General features: G+C 53.3%; 7 protein-coding genes across 7 annotated transcripts; 6 read left to right on the top strand and 1 right to left on the bottom strand.

Annotated features, from left to right (window-relative positions):
- Positions 1 to 230: 230 nt before the first annotated feature.
- A1O3_07379 (uncharacterized protein) lies at positions 231 to 2,726 on the top strand (the record flags this gene model as incomplete). The annotated part of the gene is made up of 1 exon (XM_007737489.1): positions 231 to 2,726. One exon carries the CDS (start codon positions 231 to 233, stop codon positions 2,724 to 2,726), a length of 2,496 nt encoding a protein of 831 aa, XP_007735679.1.
- A 1,246-nt stretch (positions 2,727 to 3,972) lies between these two features.
- Positions 3,973 to 4,932, bottom strand: A1O3_07378 (uncharacterized protein; the record flags this gene model as incomplete). The annotated part of the gene is made up of 1 exon (XM_007737488.1): positions 3,973 to 4,932. The coding sequence occupies one exon, from the start codon at positions 4,930 to 4,932 to the stop codon at positions 3,973 to 3,975; it is 960 nt and encodes a 319-aa protein (XP_007735678.1).
- Positions 4,933 to 6,513: 1,581 nt separating this feature from the next.
- On the top strand, positions 6,514 to 8,089 carry A1O3_07377 (L-lactate dehydrogenase (cytochrome); the record flags this gene model as incomplete). Its single annotated transcript, XM_007737487.1, has 2 exons — positions 6,514 to 6,646; positions 6,699 to 8,089. The coding sequence occupies 2 exons, from the start codon at positions 6,514 to 6,516 to the stop codon at positions 8,087 to 8,089; spliced, it is 1,524 nt and encodes a 507-aa protein (XP_007735677.1).
- Positions 8,090 to 8,364: 275 nt separating this feature from the next.
- A1O3_07376 (uncharacterized protein) lies at positions 8,365 to 9,237 on the top strand (the record flags this gene model as incomplete). Its single annotated transcript, XM_007737486.1, has 1 exon — positions 8,365 to 9,237. One exon carries the CDS (start codon positions 8,365 to 8,367, stop codon positions 9,235 to 9,237), a length of 873 nt encoding a protein of 290 aa, XP_007735676.1.
- Positions 9,238 to 9,354: 117 nt separating this feature from the next.
- On the top strand, positions 9,355 to 9,729 carry A1O3_07375 (uncharacterized protein; the record flags this gene model as incomplete). Its single annotated transcript, XM_007737485.1, has 1 exon — positions 9,355 to 9,729. The coding sequence occupies one exon, from the start codon at positions 9,355 to 9,357 to the stop codon at positions 9,727 to 9,729; it is 375 nt and encodes a 124-aa protein (XP_007735675.1).
- Positions 9,730 to 10,387: 658 nt separating this feature from the next.
- On the top strand, positions 10,388 to 14,226 carry A1O3_07374 (uncharacterized protein; the record flags this gene model as incomplete). The annotated part of the gene is made up of 2 exons (XM_007737484.1): positions 10,388 to 10,437; positions 10,500 to 14,226. The coding sequence occupies 2 exons, from the start codon at positions 10,388 to 10,390 to the stop codon at positions 14,224 to 14,226; spliced, it is 3,777 nt and encodes a 1,258-aa protein (XP_007735674.1).
- Positions 14,227 to 15,552: 1,326 nt separating this feature from the next.
- A1O3_07373 (uncharacterized protein) lies at positions 15,553 to 16,750 on the top strand (the record flags this gene model as incomplete). The annotated part of the gene is made up of 2 exons (XM_007737483.1): positions 15,553 to 15,626; positions 16,048 to 16,750. The coding sequence occupies 2 exons, from the start codon at positions 15,553 to 15,555 to the stop codon at positions 16,748 to 16,750; spliced, it is 777 nt and encodes a 258-aa protein (XP_007735673.1).
- Between the last annotated feature and the right edge of the window lie 655 nt (positions 16,751 to 17,405).

Below are 17,405 nucleotides of genomic sequence, written 5' to 3'. Positions count from 1 at the left end.
CCTTCCTCCTCCACCTGAGGACTGTCTGCGCAGCCGGCTGCGTACAGAGGTCAGCGCATTGCGACAAAGGCTTGCTATCAGCCAGACCTCCTCCTCTGAATCTTTGCTCTTCGCGTAATCGCAGTATTCTTTCCCAGCCTCGTCCTCGTCCTTCCACCCGCGAGTCGAGCACACGCTCCAATATAAACCGAGACCTAAGATAAACCGGAGATAATCCCCCTGCGCCCATCATGGCCACGATTAATGTTGGGGACACGGTTACAGTCCCGGGCGACATGCACGGCGTGGTCAAGTTCATCGGACCGGTTGCAGGAAAGAAAGGAACATTTGCGGGTGTCCAACTCGCGCCTGAATACGCTCCGAGGGGGAAGAACTCGGGCGAAGTCGATGGCAAACACTACTTCAGAACCACTATACCGGGCTCGGGCATCTTCCTGCCGTTGGAAAAGGCCGTCAAGAGGTCGGGTCTGGGAGTTAGAGCAAGCCCAGGACCAGGCACTCCAACGAGACTGAGCAGTTTCAACCAGGGAGGCAGGACGCCGGGCATGGTCAAGCCCAATTTCAGTCAATCGATCGGCCCTGGCGTGAGGACTGGCGCCGCAAGCCCGGCCCTCAAGCCGCCAGTGAGAAGGGAATCTCTACCGCGGCCAGCAAGCCCACTGCGCAAGGTCAACACACCTACGCCGAAGTCGTTGGGGACGCCCAAAACCAGGCCGAGCGGCATCGGCTTCGCAAAGAGTACAACTGCAGGTCCGGGACACTACAAACCGGGACAGCGGCCCACCACCAACTTCAGCCGGAGTCTGCGACAGAGCTCCTCCACACCGAACCAAACAGGCGCAAGCCCTTCGTTGGGACCGGAATCAAGTTTCGACGAGGCCCGAGAGCAAGAGGCGGAATCGACGCCGACGCCAACACCCCATGCCAGTCGCTCGGCGGATGTTCATGTTGAAAAATACGAGGTCAAGATACGAGAGTTGAATGAAGAGCTCAGTGAAGCAAGACGACAATTACGTGAACAGAGCGGCAATATTGCAGAAATGGACCGCAACTTCAATGAGCTGCAAAAGTTACTGCCAGCATTGGAGGAAGACCAAGCCGGGAAGCGAGGTCGTGCGGATGACGAGGAGGATCTGCCACGAGATGTCGCCTCTCTTCGCGACATCGTACGGGAGAAGAATGAGAAGATCAAGCTGTTGACTGCCGAATTCGACGCACATCGAGCGGACTTCCGCTCCACGATTGACACTCTGGAAATGGCGAGTACTGAAACCGAACGAGTGTACGAGAAGAGGGTCGACGAGCTGCTCGACGAGATCCGGACTCTGCAAGACCGCAGCGAAGATGTCGAGAGCGTGGCCCAGCAACTTAAGCAGTTGGAAGAATTGGTTCAGGAGCTCGAAGAGGGCCTGGAAGACGCTCGGCGCGGCGAGGCCGAAGCACGCAGCGAAGTCGAATTTCTACGAGGCGAGGTGGAGAGATCCCGGTCTGAACTACGGAGGGAAAGGGAACGATTGAGGACAGAAGAGCAATTGAATGGGTATTCACCGGGCAATTTGCAAGATCTGGAAACTCAGTTGAGCGCCAAAGACGACGAAATTCGGGGGTTGAAAGTGATCATCCAGAGCCTCAACGAGTCACAACACAAGGATGACTCGAAGAGGAATGGCACGACCAGTAATGCCAATGGGAATGGAACCGGGAACGGCCACCCTCTGAACGAAAAGACGACGTTTCCGCCCGAGGATGACAACCGCTTCAGCCTACAACAGCAGATCCGCGACCTCGAGGCCCTTCTCCAGCAAAAGAGCGCGCACGAAGAAGAATTGGCGAACGAGGTCAAACAGCTGCGGAACAGCGTCACGCTGTCCAAGTTCCCCCTGCCAGGGTCAGCCTTCGGCATCCACACTGGAATAAGATCCGCCGGACATTCGCGTGGAAACAGCGAGGAATTGGACCGCAAGCATTTGAGCTCTGGCACGACAGGCAGTCAGAGAACCGTTGTCGTCGGCCCCGCTTCTTCGAAGTCGAAGGGGGGTATACACGCCCGGAAGCAAAGCCAACAGACACAAGACTGGCATGACGCCAGCACCTCGCCGGTCAAACATCACCAATACATTGATCGAGACGGCGATGCAGCAGGCTCCGATGACGGCGTGACCGACGTCTCGTCCTCGAGTGCAAATGCAGGTCTGTGGTGTGAGATTTGCGAAGAAGGCGGGCACGACATCCTGAGCTGTTCCAACATGTTCGGCCCTGCGCGCGAAGGCCAGAGCCAAGGCCACGGTCCGGGACACGGCAGCTTAGGGAGCAGAAGCGGCAAGGATGCCGTTCGCGAAGGGCTCAAGCGCAGCGGCGACTACGACCGCGGTCGTGTAGGACCGGGCTTAGGGGGGCTGGAAGAGCCCGACAGACCGGCGCCGCTGATGAGCCGGAAGAACACCAGCAACAGCGCCGCTTCCACCCCATCCAACCCGCCGCCTACCTCGGAACTTCCCTCTCCTCCTGTTCACGACGACACCTCACCGTCGCCGTCGGCATCGCGCCCCAAATCCGACGCCACAGCACCCCCCAGAGTTGCACCTGCACTAATCGAAGGCACTGGTGCGCAAGCAGGTATGCTGGCCGGCCGCACGACAGGCGTCATCGATCCGGAGAAATGGTGCGCCTTGTGCGAGCGTGATGGGCACGACTCGGTCGATTGTCCTCTCGAAGACGCTTTTTAGTGACAAGCATGACCACGACCACAGCCACGACCACGACCGCCATCACAACAAGAGGCGATGCGTCAAACCCCAACAATCACAGTCAGCACCTGCAACAAAGCGACATGAGTTTACTGTCCGTGCAGCGCAGAGTGAGAACGTGTCGAGCAAGCATGCCGAATCGAGGTCATTGCTTTGACTTTTGTTGATGTCTCGCAACTATTGCCTATGTCACGTCCTGTTCCCCATCTCCAGCTCCATTTCAACCTCCTTCTCCTTCTCCTTGTGCCTGTCCCTCTGTCTTGTCCATCATGTCTGGGGATGGGGACTTGACGCAATTTCTCCCACCCTGCGTACGACGAGGAGGAGGAGGAGGAGGAGGAGGAGGAGGAGGAAATTCAGGCGCATTACATGTACATGCCATGCAGGATGCAGATTCGGAGGATGTGTGTGATTGTGGTTGTGACTGGTTGGACTGGACTGCCCTACGAGTAGGCCGCGTTGGGTTGGTGGGGATCTGTGAATTCTGTGGACGCCGACGGCGATGGATCAAAAGCAGACGGTCTGGCCGGCCAGGGCCTCCTTTTTCTTCTCTTTTCCCTGCCTCGTTTTTTGGTTCATGTTGGAGCCTGCCTTTTCAATTCCGTTCAAATATTCACATATTTATATATATACATGTATAATCTTTCAACTCTATTCAGTTCTGGTGGACGTTTACGTTGAGTATCGAGTATCGAGGATCCATCCGTACCTGTACATTAAACAGAGATGACTCTGCTACTACGTATAGATAGAGCAAGAAGACCAGAAAGATGAAAAAGAGAGAGCTCTTAGCACCAGGTTGAGCCCTGGCATGAACCGTTTCAACGGCGCTCGATGCTCCGACAACGAGACTGGATCAACGAGACAATACAAAACTGCTGATCGGATAACCGCTACCCATGCTTCAATTGGATACAAATGCGTGCAGCAAAGAACTGCATGAAACCAACTGTATCATACTCAGAGTCATATCAAACATGCCACCTCAAAACGCTTTGGAATCGTCCCAGTCAACTGCGCAAATGCAACCCGAACCCGCAGAGCAAGAGCAAGATATGCCTTTCCTTCCAATATGCCCATCAATTTCGTGCAGTTCTCCATGCCAACCGTTGTCGTGATGCCTCTCGGAGCGTACCGTGGTCCATTACTGTCATGCCAACCCATGTCGCTGATTGAGCCTCGACGCCTAACAAAAATCGATTGAAATCGTAAAAAAGCATGCAGATCAACAGCACCGTCCTCTCCTGCGAGCCTCATCGGGGTCCCGTGTGCCAAATCCTGAACCTCCGCCCTCCGGCTCACCGAGTCCAACACTGGGTAGCCCGAGCCAGCTTCGTCGTTTGTCTCCGTACCCGACTCTGAAACTGCCAGAATGACCCGGGTGACCTGCAAAGTAGTCCTCACCGGCTTCGCTGCGATAGCCAGGTGTTTGCTGCAACCGTGACAAGTCCGTGGCGTCCTTTTGATGCTTCTGTTCAATTAATTTCCGGGCTATGACCCGGAAAACCTCCTCAATCCCTTCTCCGTCCTTAGCACTCACTTCATGGCAGCTATCCCAGCCAATGTCCTGGTTCCAAAACCCGGAGCTTCGCTTAGAGTCTGGGCTCTGGAGGGTCCCGTTGCCTGGCCTCATGGTCAAAGGCGGGGTCGACGCCGTACTTTGGGCAGTGATACCTCCGATTTGTTCGGCCATATAGGCGATCGTTCTCTCGAACGTCACCTCTCTGCTGGAGGGATCCTCTGCGACGATGTCGCTCTTAGTTCCCACTACGTGAATAATGGGCATCGCATCACCGTCCTCACAGTTTTCCTTCATTTCTGCCAACCAGGTCTTCATTTCCTCCCAGGACCTCTCATTTGTGATATCGTAACATAAGAGGCCTGCATTTGCGCCCCGGTAGTAGAGCCTCGAGATGCTTCGGAATCTTTCTTGCCCGGCAGTATCCCATATCTGCAATCGAACAACGGTGGAGGAATCGGGGTCGGTGATGCGTTTTGTCACAAAGGATGCGCCAATGGTCGACTGTACATTTTTGGACAGCTGTGCGGTCGGGTTTATGAAGCGCGAAACGAGCGAGGTCTTGCCAACGCCTTGTGCCCCAAGCACGACGAGTTTGGCCTCGATCGAGGTTGCAGGGACGGGTTGAGGAGCAGAGGTTGTGGTCAAAGGCGGAGCGGCGTTCATTTTGCCTAGGTTTGGTGGGAAAGCAAGAGAAGAGGAGACCCGAATAGTTGAGAAGAACGTTTTGTTCTGAGCTGAGCTCTCTATCTCATATTTGCAGACGAGGCGACGCAAGAGCAGCGGAGTCAAGTGTGTGATGCCTGCCGTTCCTACTGAGTGAGTCACGCAGGGTGGAAGAACGGATCAGCAGGCGTGGAAAGAGTCTGCCGCCTAGTGACAGTCAATCCTAGACAAAAATCACAACGAGAACGGAAAAAACCAAAAGGAAAAGAAAAAGGCGAAAGAAACCAGGGGAAGGTGTTGAGGACTAACGACGAACTGGACGAGAGGGTACAAGTAGGTTTGCAGCGGTTTGGACGGAAAGGTTCAGCAGTTTGGTCTCGAAGTCAGTTTTCCTTTTTCTCCCTTGCCCGTGTGCCCGTTCAACATATGTAAGAGAGTCAACCATACCCCGCTGGTTGTGCAATTTCCACGCTTAGGCTTATCACCGTTGTGGCTATCGCAGCACGAGCCCATTGATGACCACCGAGGAGAAATATACACAACAAATGCATATCACGAGGACATGACCGTGGTCAAACTGACGGGCTGACGGGCTGACATCCTGGGGACCTGGGGGGTGCAGTCTATTTTATTGCTTTCATTTGCCAATCCGCTGCGTTCCGCACGGTAGATATCGAGCGAACCAGGTAGATACTCTTGTACTGGACATGTCTATTGGCACGACCCTCGAGCACTGATTTGATTAGAAGGCGAAGCATTCCTCTCATTGGCACCTGGGCAGGAAAGTTGGATCCTAATCCTTCAGTACGGAGTGCAGACGCATATTCTTGCCCGAGACTCCAGGGCGCAGGCGCAGGCTAACGAGGCGCAACAATGATACTCCGAGGCCAGGGGACGATGTTAGCCACCTGCAATCACTAGGCCCCTGCTAGGCACCTGCTACTGTAGGTACCTTATCTATTTAACACCTATTCAACTAGGTAGGTACCTGGATACTCCGAGTACCGAACCTAACAGACATATGAAGGCACATCAATTCAGTATACCTTCAGTCCTGTGGTGACACGCTGGGAGGAGCAGACCTCTAGATCCCAACCAAACCCCAAAGCTCCTCTTCTTTCACACTGCATCGGCTTCATAGCCCCTACCATTCGGCGAAGACGGTCTCTGGTGCTACAAAGAGCAAAGAATCAGATTTCTCCAAGTCAGTAATAAATCCCCAAACCCAGAAATGCCGGGTGGACGGCAATATCTCAAACCCGGTCACCAGCTCGGCGCGAACTCCATCGATCTTGTCCCCGCCTCCAGAGTTCGGATAAACAGTTCATGTCCCAAGCGTCACGTCTCGGTCCAATCGCCGACCTCATGGATCTCCATTACGCACTCCATACAGCTGCCGTCCTCGGTGATGCTCTCTTCAGCAGAATCGGCCCTGCTTTGATAATTATCTTCTGCATCCTTGTGGTCCTCGCTTTCTACCTCGCATTCTTCTCTCCTCCTTCATCCCGTACCACTGCTCCAGAACCGGATTCCGAGAGACAACCCCTCCTGTCCCCCAATTGTGATTGAGACGCCGTCAAGATGAACAGAGATAAAGGCGAGCGGCCAGATGTTGGCGCTCTCACTGGAGACGAAGTGGCGAAACACAACTCGCGCGAGTCTTGCTGGGTCATTGTTCACGGGAAAGCATATGATGTGACAGAATTCTTGCCGGGTACGTATTGTGCCATACACTGGTCCGCATCTTTATTGACCAGCATGTGCAGAACATCCGGGAGGTCCCAAAATTATCCTCAAGTATGCCGGCAAAGATGCCACTGAAGAATTTGACCCGATTCATCCACCCGACACTCTGGACAAGTTTCTGCCCAAGGAAAAGCATCTCGGACCGGTAAACATGCAGACGGTCGCGCAGGAGGAGAAGATAGAGTCTCCGGAAGAAAAGGCCAGACAAGAGCGCATCAAGAACATGCCCCCGCTAGAGGCGTGCTATAACCTGATGGATTTCGAAAGTGTGGCCAGGGAAGTCATGAAGAGGCCAGCTTGGGCATACTACAGCTCGGCCGCTGACGACGAGATCACCATGAGGGAGAATCATTCTGCTTTTCACAGGATATGGTTTCGCCCGAGGGTTCTGGTGGATGTTGAGGAAGTCGATTACAGTACTACCATGCTGGGAACGAAGTGCGACATCCCCTTCTACGTCACCGCTACCGCTCTGGGCAAACTGGGCCATCCGGAAGGAGAAGTGCTTTTGACAAGAGGTGCAAAGAAACACAATGTCATACAGATGATCCCAACATTGGCGTCATGCAGCTTCGACGAGATTTGTGATGCCAAAGAAGGCGATCAGTGCCAGTGGCTGCAGCTATACGTGAACAAGGATCGAGAGATCACTAAAAAGATTGTTCAACATGCAGAATCCCGAGGTTGCAAAGGTCTCTTCATCACGGTTGACGCTCCTCAGCTGGGCCGAAGAGAAAAAGACATGCGAAGCAAATTCGAAGACGTCGGTTCTAACGTCCAGAACACGAGTGGGCAAAACGTCGATCGGTCACAAGGTGCCGCGAGAGCCATCTCAAGCTTCATTGATCCCAGTCTCAGCTGGAAGGACATTCCTTGGTTCCTGAGTATCACAAAAATGCCCATCATCCTCAAGGGTGTGCAAAGAGTTGAGGATGTGTTAAAGGCTATCGAGGCCGGAGTTCACGGTGTCGTGCTCTCAAATCACGGCGGTCGCCAGTTGGACTTTGCTCGATCTGGCATCGAGGTCCTCGCCGAAGTGATGCCTATCCTCCGGGAACGCGGACTCCAAGACAAGATTGAGATATTCATAGATGGTGGTGTTCGACGAGCAACGGATATCATCAAAGCTTTATGCTTAGGCGCCAAGGGTGTAGGGATCGGACGACCTTTCCTATTCGCCATGTCTGCGTATGGCCTGGCCGGTGTTGATCGAGCAATGCAGCTGCTGAAAGATGAAATGGAGATGAACATGAGACTTATCGGAGCGTCTAAGGTTGAGGATTTAACGCCAGACATGGTTGACACGACCGGGCTGAAAGCCCACATTGCTTCTGTGCCCCAGGACACCCTCGGGCTTCGAGCCTACGATCCTCTGATCACTCCGCACGACATGGTGAAATCACGGCTGTGATTAAAGGACGAGGAGGACCAGACACCAAGATATGGCGGTTTTGGATCGTCAATCGCTCTGACTGCCGAGTGTGTAAACACGTTCAGAACAACTGATCCATAATGTGTAGGGCGTGTTGGGCCAGGCTCAGCCGAGACGTTGGTATAAAGAACGATACTGCATGGGAAGGAATCAATCTGCGTTGCTGAGGTTACCTCTGAACTTTTGCTAAAACCTGACTGCACCGCCTGTCCACATAACCTTTTCACCTTCAGCAATGCCTGTACCTTATGAGAATGTCGCCTGCTCTGAATCCTACCTCCACCTTAGGCATCACCCGACGTAACCCTTCCGGCAATCGCCCAAGCACCGCCCCTGCCACCAGGCCGCCTTCCTTGGCCAGAATCGGCCTAATCTCTATCACCGCGCAGGAAAAGTCCCCGCTAGAAAAGCAGTTCGAAGCAGACTATCACACGAAACACCTCGAGTTGACCCTCAAGTATGGAGCTCCCTTGGTGGATCGTTGCGGAAATGACTTTCCGATTTACAGCTGCTCTAAGCTGGAGGAAGGAATCGAGTTTGACAAGATGGAGGACATGGCACAAATTGACCGTGCTGTCACAGAAGGGCGTTCACCACACAATGTTGGCCTTGTTCAACTCCTGGAGGTGGAGAGAAGGATGAAACTGCGCTCGACCACGGTTCGAATCACAGCATATGGAGTCGCCTGCGTCGCAATCGGCTTATATGCCTTCGATACACAACTCAAAGATATCATCCCGGCTTTCCTCCTCGGTTCCATCTTGGGATGGTTGCAACTGGTCGTGACTACAAGGTCTAAAACGGTGGCGGACCTGTTTCCCTTCCTGGCGGGCCTTCTTCTGACCAGCGTTTCTCTTGCTCTGGGCTCGCTTTCACTCAATGGAAGCCCACTCTTTTGCTGGACGGCCCTTGCAGAGGGGACCATCGCCATCATCTTGCCGTCCTACACCATGCTGGTTGCAACCTCGGAGGTGTTGCGTGGCCAGCATAAGAAGGGAGCCGTTCGGTTCGCAGGTGCAACCCTCTACGCAATAATGTTGAGCTTCGGCATGGGTTGTGGCAAACTACTATACGGCATGTTCGCATGGTCTCAGCCACCCCAACCGCTTGGCTGCTTCGATGGTTAGAGCCCCTTGTTTCAGCTCACCGAAGCACGCACTGCAGGCTTGGATGCTTTTGCCATAGCGCTATTCACGGTATGCAATGGTCTCGTACTTCAAGTACGTTGGAAGCAACTTCCGGGGATGGTGCTGGTGGCCGTATCGTTTGTACTGACTGCGTTCTGGGTGAATGTGAAATTTGGCCTGAGCGGTCCTGCGTTGTTCCTGGTCAGCTCTTTCTTTGCATGCCTTCTCGCACAAAACTATGGTCCGTGGACGAACAATACGGTGACCATCGTGCTGACGCCCACATTGTTTTTCTCTGTCCCGGGAGGGCTGCTGGCAAAGTACAACGGTGCGATGGATTTGGCGACTGGCGATGTTCTCTTGATCGAGCTGGACACGATATTGGTCATTGTACAAGCCTCGGTCGGGGTGTGGGTTGGGTTGGGGCTGGCATCGCTACTGGTGAACCCTTTTCCCAAGCCGAGAGTGTGTGTCTGTGGAAAGGAGTTGTGATTACTGTCTTCTGTGTTGTGCTCTACGCCGCTTCAGTGACGAGCCTTTCGAGGGCTTAGATAACAACCCCGAGAAGATATATAGTTGAGCAGACTCATATAGATTCACTTTCTCACATCGCAGCAATGGGCAATAATAGGATAGCTTTCTACCTGCATTCTCTCCGAGAGCACTAGATAATCATAATCCGCCCTTGTGCCAGGACCAGGATGAAACCCTTCTAGTTGCCCTACGATTAATCAGCAACTCTCTCTCTCCTAATTAGTGCTTGGAAGAGGACAGATGATGACGGGTTGAAAGCATCCACGTTACCTGTGGTTGATAAGTCATCGGCGTGCGGGCGTGACACAGAGCCGAAGTTATGTCATATGTACTCTCGTCCTCTCACAACGCAGCTGCGGCTGTCCACCTCAGTGTGATCGGCCGGCCCTCGTTGTTGTCCGTTCTCCGTCAAAGGTCAAAGGCGCCAAAGGCATCCAACGTTCGCTACCCTGCGGTGTGCATGTGAAAGCCTTAGCCTGCTGGACAACATGGCTCGTCTCAGACTCATCGCGATTTTCCTCCAGTTCCCAAGTCAAGTATTGCGGTCGATGCCGGTGTAAACGAACAAGGCCTGCCAGTGGTATCCGCCCCGCGCCGAGATCAGACACGAGACACGATGTTGCTCCTGCACCAAACCGGAGCGGTCAAGGTTGGGGAAGTCGTCCGGTAGGCATTGATCGGTGTTTTTGACGACAATGGCTGTCCTGCTGATAGGTCTCGACCTCTAGATATACGTTGACCTACACTCCCAGCCATGACCGCATCCTTCCTCCCCCGGCCCATCTCTATGTCAAGATCAAGAACACGGCTGCGATCCCGCTGCGCGCCGCCTACCTCCACGGCCCTTATACTCTATACGTTGCCTGCTACCCTTCGACTTTCAATCCCTACAAGAAGCATGAAAGATACAAGGAATATGGAGCTCCGGATTTCGAACCGCAGCTGAAGGCCGGGGGCCAATGGTATGCGAAACTGACTGTCCCAGAAGAAGTACGGAACGACACCTACCATGCTGGAGCGAACCGGAATGAGGCCGACAAGGCCGAGCGGAAGAGTTTTACCTGGATCATTGAGGTAGCTTCACAAGTCATCTTCTCCAGGACGGCTACTGTGTCTTTTGAAGTCCTGGTAGGGCGTGATGAGAAGTCGCTAGAACTCGGCTTCCAGGGAATCGCCGCGTCGAGCCAAGGTACCCCGGGGATGCTGCAGGATCATCAACAAGGCAAAGGCAGACAAGCCGCGCAGCCCAAAGGCGTGTTTTCCAAGGCCGTCAGGCTGGCGGTTGACGACACCGAAAGTCTTTGGAATACACCCCCGTTCCCCGAATGGGAAGACAGCGGCGAGGTCGAGGTCGGAGTGGAAGAAGGCCCTCAGCACGGCGATAAGCGCGACGCTGCCGCAAAGAGCAAGACCAAGCAACGCAGACCAAAGAAAGTCCATCTCGTCCTCCTCACCCATGGTCTTCACAGCAACCTGGGCGCAGATATGCTCTATATGAAAGAGACCATCGACACAGCGGCCAAGCAGGCACGAGAAGACAGTAAGAAGCAACGGTCAGAACGGAGAGCACGACGAATGGCGGAATCTACCCAATTGGGACCGGACCCGGGTGATCGGAGGTCAAAGTCTCTAGGTGATGAAGCGACCGCAAAGAATGACGATGAGGAGGAGCAAGAGGAGGAACAAGTATTAGTCCGAGGATTCAATGGCAATGCCGTCAGGACAGAACGCGGAATCCAATATCTCGGCAAGCGCCTCGCAAAATACGTGCTTTCGCTCACCTATCCAGATCAACCTTACCTACCGGCTAAGAGCCCGAAAGGGAAGATTCTTACAAAGTCTAGGACAGGCTCGAAGTCGACGGTGCAGGGCGCCACGGAACCGGCGCACAAGAACAGCAGTATCATCAAAGACGAACACCACCATCACCACCATCTACCTTATCGAATTACCAGCATCAGCTTCGTGGGCCACTCCCTAGGCGGAGTTGTACAGACATATGCCATCGCCTACATCCAAAAGCACTCTCCGGAGTTCTTCGACCTGATTAAGCCGATCAACTTTATCGCACTCGCCACCCCTTTCCTCGGCTTGAGCAACGAGAATCCTGTCTATGTCAAGTTTGCGCTTGATTTTGGCCTTGTGGGCCGGACAGGGCAAGATCTGGGTCTGACCTGGCGCGCCCCGACCTTGGCAAAGAGTGGATGGGGCGCCGTCATCAATGGCTTGACGAGTGAAGCTCAGAAAGCACAGAAAGAGCCGGATCCTGGGGCAAAGCCGTTATTACGCGTACTGCCGACAGGCCCAGCGCACGTTGCTCTCAAGAAATTTCGAAACCGAACCGTCTATTCAAATGTCGTTAACGATGGGATAGTGCCCTTGAGAACATCTTGCCTTCTTTTCCTCGACTGGCGAGGGCTAGGACGAGTGGAGAAAGCTAGGCGAGAAAACGGCTTGGTGGGCACGATGGTAAGCTGGGGTTGGGCAGAAGTGACGGGTCAAAACGCGGCGACTCCTCGGAAGTCACTGGCTAGTGGCGAGTTCTACAGTGGCAGTGGTAGTGGCGACGAGAGCAGCCACGATGACAAGTCGTCATCCGATCCTCAGTCAAGTGTACCCCAGGCAGAGGCAAGTCAGGGGTTTGACGACGACCAAAGAGCAGAACCGAAAGCGAGTCAGTTCATGGGGAAGCAAACAGTCCAGGATTCCACGCAAGGTCGGGATGGTTCCACCACGACATTGTCGGCGCCAAACCTGTGGACTGGGCTCCTGAATCTTTTCCGACCACAAGCCGGTCACCAGAAGTCCGAGGTGAAAAGTCCACGAAAGGTGCAAAAGATATATCGACGAGGCCAGACAATGCATCACGACGATCCAGATGGCCCACAACGCTCAAGCGAGCCTTCCCAAGAAGGACAAGAGGAAGGACCCGACAACGACGGGGTCGATGATGGGAAAGGGGTGGTCCGAGGCTCTTCTTTGTATACGAATGGCTCGGAGAACGGCGAACTCGAAGCTCCCCCCAAAACATCATTCTTTGAATCCGCCGGTGATCTGCTCAGCCCCCCATTACCGACGCGAGAGTTCATTATGGATCCCAGTGCTCGACCCAGGACGATCTGGCACGACCGCGTCTATCATCCTGAGGATATCCCGCCCCCGCCAGCCAAACGTCCACGAACGTTCATGGTGATGCGGTCAGGTTCGCGTGATGAGCCCGTCAAGTCTCCTGAATCACCCAGCGACCTCCCCGCTGCAGAGTCAAGTCAGTCCTCTGCAGCGCCCCAGGCAGTTGGGGCCATGAAAATCGAAGAAAAGATTGCACGTGCCTATCACAAGGACTTATCATGGCGCAAGGTACTCGTGCAGCTGGAGCCTGATGCTCACAACAACATAATTGTGCGTCGTATGTTCGCCAATGCGTACGGATGGCCTGTTGTCAAGCATTTGTGTGACACCCACTTTGCATATACTGCCGCGGCGAGGACTCGAGACGAGGACGAACCCAATACGGAGCGAGCGAAGCCAAGCATGGTCGCTGTCCGAGAGGATGGGGAACATGTCGAAGGCCAGACGGACTTGCCAGTCGAGGAAGATGTGGATAAGCACGGCCAGGATGAGAGTAAAGAAGGTGACGCCGACCGGTCGCGAAGTGCCGAGGCTATATCTGTGATGACTGCAAGTCCGGCGGAAGTGGAGCATGCTCATCAGGATCTGCAGAGGCTGCACACGCGGTGGGAGGTTCGCCAGCGCGCAGTCCGCACCGAGTCTGAGGTTCGAGAGTCTCGCGATGACTTGTCTGAGCTGGTGTCGAAGATTAGCGTTGGCGGCGAGAGCAGCTACAACAGCTACAGCAGCATGAACTCGGGCAAGGCCGCTCTGTCGCGGCTAGCTCGTCAAGACAGTGCCAGATGGAGTGATCGGTTCTTCGAGGGCAGTGACGACGGTCACGACGATGGGGATGACGACTCTGTGCTTGCGAACGAGATTAGGAAGGCTCAGGCCCGAGCTGAGATGGACAAGTCGGATGACTGTTCTGAAGTCACAGGCGCCACCATCGCAACGACCTTGACCTCCAGCCCTCAGAGCACGAACCTCGTGCCGGCCAAGGAAGAAGCTGAACCAGATATAATTCTAGAGCCAGAGCTGCCGTTGACGGCAGAGCCGGCCGAATTGGAACCTTTGTCGCATTCGTCGGGGTCGAGCACACCCCAGGCGCACCCGGATACAGACTCGCCACTGGGTTCGATAGCATCGACCAGTACACCAGGGACAGGAATTGGATTATCGCTCGGGGTGCCTGCCGAAGAGAGGTGGCTCCCCGAGACGCGTGGGGTCAGTAGGAATGCAGTAGATGCCGGGAGTGAAGGACAGGGAAGTGTGGGAATAGCCGAACAAGTTGCTTTGGCGCAGGTCAAGGAGCAGCAAGGCGTGGAACCGGAACAGGGCGTTTGAGCAGTGCCAGGGAGCTCAGACACGAGTCATCATAGATGCATACGTTGAGAAGTATGCAAAGAAATACCAATTGAGTTGGTATGGTACGGCCAGTTCTCTCTCATCTCCTCTCATCCCATCTCATTGTCGTCGTGACCATTGCCAGTTCCTAGTCCCGACTCCCGGAAGCTGGCAAGGCTGAGTCTCCTGTCCAGCACTGGTTTCTGCTTATGTAACGCGGTGCGGACTAGCGACCAATAACCAATAACCATATCTATACTTATACTCTAGACTTTATACTCTATAACTCTATACTTACTCCAAATGAGGTTCGCAGCGACGACGACCGATGGCAGCTGAACCTAAACCTGATCCTAAAGCGCAAGTCCCAGGCCCAGCCAGCATCCCAATCAGATGGTGAGTCCAGTCTTCTGTCATGTCATGTCATCAGTCTGGTTTGGGTGGATGAGTGATGTGAGTGTGAGTGTGAGTACTCACAGTGAGTGTAAGTGGGCGAGTGGGCGAGTGGGTGCCTGCACTTACATAGGCCCTTAGTACCTATACCTGTAGAGCAAATACTAGATACTAGATACCTCAGGCATGGACAGAGTCAGTAGGTAGCTACTAGGTAGTAGGTAGGTAGGCATTGACTGGCATCGCTGCAGGGCACAGTGTAGTCGTAGTCGTAGTCGTAGTCTTAGTGAATTCATCTCAAAGAACCAGGTACCTTAAGGTAGTCAGACCAGTCGACATGACAATAAGAATCCCTACTACTAGTAACAATCACACCATGGTCCGTTAATAGCTGCGTGTGAATCACAACACTAGCTACCATGATTCGTTGTTCGTTGTTCTGGTTCGTGGCTGTTGTTTGCATTTCTGCCGCCACCTCACGCATGGACCTCGTGTGGCAAACCTACATGTTACATAGTCACCATCTACAATACCAGTGAATACTATCACTACTACTCCCACTACTATTGTCAGGTCCCTCACCCGCGGAGTCAGAGTCAGAGATTCAGAGAGTCAGGAAACCTTCAGTCTGCGCCTAGTCCCTACCCGAGTACTGACTTGGGAACTCGAATTCGTCCTCTTCCTCTTTCTCTTGCTTTCTTCTCTTCATTCCTCGCCTTCTCCTTCTCGTCCACTTTCATCATAACCATCATAATCATCATCATCCTCCTCTTCTTCTTCTCCTTCTTCTCGTCCTCGCCGTCGTTGAAAAGAAGAACACAAGGAACAACAGCCGGTCAGAGAACCTCTTAAACACAACAACAGCCGGTAAAACAACCTCTTCTTGACACCGCGCGGTATTTGCACTTCGTTTCGCGTTCCCAATTCCACAAGATGGCCAATTTGAAGACGGAGACCAAGTCGTTCGACTACATCACAAACCTGCCGGTGCCGGTGAAGGTCAAGAGGTTAGATTAGTTCTTACTGCTACTACACAAGAACACTACACACTACACATTACACACTACACACTACACATTACACACTACACACTACACAACCACTACACCCTACCCACTATACCCTGCCCACTGCTCGTTGCGCATGTATATTGTCTATCATGAATTGACTAACACTTGATTTCTCTTGTTGTCCAATCTCATCTCATCTCATCTCTTCCCATCTCTTCCACTCTCTTCCCATCTCTTCCACTCTCTTCCACTCTCTTCCACTCTCTTCCACTCTCTTCCACTCTCTTCCACTCTCTTCCACTCTCATCCTTACACTCTCATCTCCTCTGCCAAGAAGGTATACACCCTGAAATCTCCTCTACACTTCAGCGTGTACACCCTGAAGCGAAACTCTCCAGACTGACCTTTACACTTCAAGTGACAACCCCCAAGCCTCTTCCATCTCCAACGACGATGATACCCGCCCTACCACATGCGAACTGGTCGAGGAGCTCTTGGGGGCGCTGCAGTCCGAAGCTCATCCTTGGAACGCGCAGCAGAATCGGCCGGCGATCGACACCATGTTGGCCAACATCTCTCAGGCAGTCAAGACTAGAGCCAACACCCAGACACACATCTACATCAACCGATACGACATCGGCCACGCGCGAAACCGATACGAGCTCAAGATAGCACACACCCAGCGCAAGCAACATCTCACTCGGATCAAGCTCGAAATGAAGAGGGCTTTGCAGCATCTTGAGGCTGTCGAAGAGGCTGAAGACCAGCCAGCCAGTGTCATGGACGCAATGGCACGGAAGCGCATGGCCAGTGAAGCCTTCTGTGGACAGGTCGATGTCATTGAGAAGTTGAGCAAGCGACTCAAGCCTTTTTGCAGCGAAAAGGGACCGGAATATGGACATGGGCAGGAATCGGTAGTGGAAAAGGAAGACAAACATGAACACCAACACGAACACGAACATGAACACGAACAGGAAGATGAACACCACTACGAAGACGAACACCACTCCGAAAACGAAGAGGATCTGCATGAACACGAACACGAACACGAACATGAAAACGAGCCAGATCTGATCGATGGTATCAAACAAGAAGACTACGAGCGCTTCTTCTTTGCTTAACCAGCTCTAGAACTGTGAGATTGAGATTCGAGATGGGACATACGAGATTCGGGATTCGAGATTACAGACTGGAGGGATCAGTGTCAGATGGTGTTGGAATCTCGAATCTGGAATCTGGATCTGCGAGGGCGCACATACATGCTTTCAAGTGAGCTTTGTCCAGAGACTCAAGTGATAGTATTGCACACTTGGACAGCAACCCTGTTGTAATTGTAATTGCAAATGTCGCGGAGGCGGAGACGGAGGCGGACGGCGCACGACGACCTGGCGAGATAGTGGCCATCAGAGCAGTTACTGTAGAGTTCGAAGTTAGGACCAAGTGTCCGGCTCCACTGGAGCATAGAGTCGCAGTCAGCGGCGCAGTCAAATATGGTATCCATGTTGCCTGGTGAGAATGATATGCGATGTGATGTGATGTGTATTTGATTTGATGTGATGTGTGTTTGATTTGATGTGATGTGTGTTTGATTTTATTCGAGACATAAGTGTAGATTCCGAATGGTGTATATGAGGGTGTATGTACTTGATGGTTTAGACGATGATGTAGGAGTAGGTGTAGATGATGGTGTGGGTGTAGATGTAGATGGATATGTTCATGCTACGTAGTCTGAAGAGTTCGTTCAAGTTTGAACCTACTTGTTAGTTTGAAGGGTGT

The sequence above is a fragment of the Capronia epimyces genome (assembly GCF_000585565.1).
Source record: "Capronia epimyces CBS 606.96 chromosome Unknown aczIQ-supercont1.6, whole genome shotgun sequence".
In the NCBI taxonomy this organism is placed as follows: Eukaryota; Fungi; Ascomycota; class Eurotiomycetes; order Chaetothyriales; family Herpotrichiellaceae; genus Capronia; species Capronia epimyces.
This window is presented reverse-complemented; position numbering and strand designations above follow the sequence as displayed.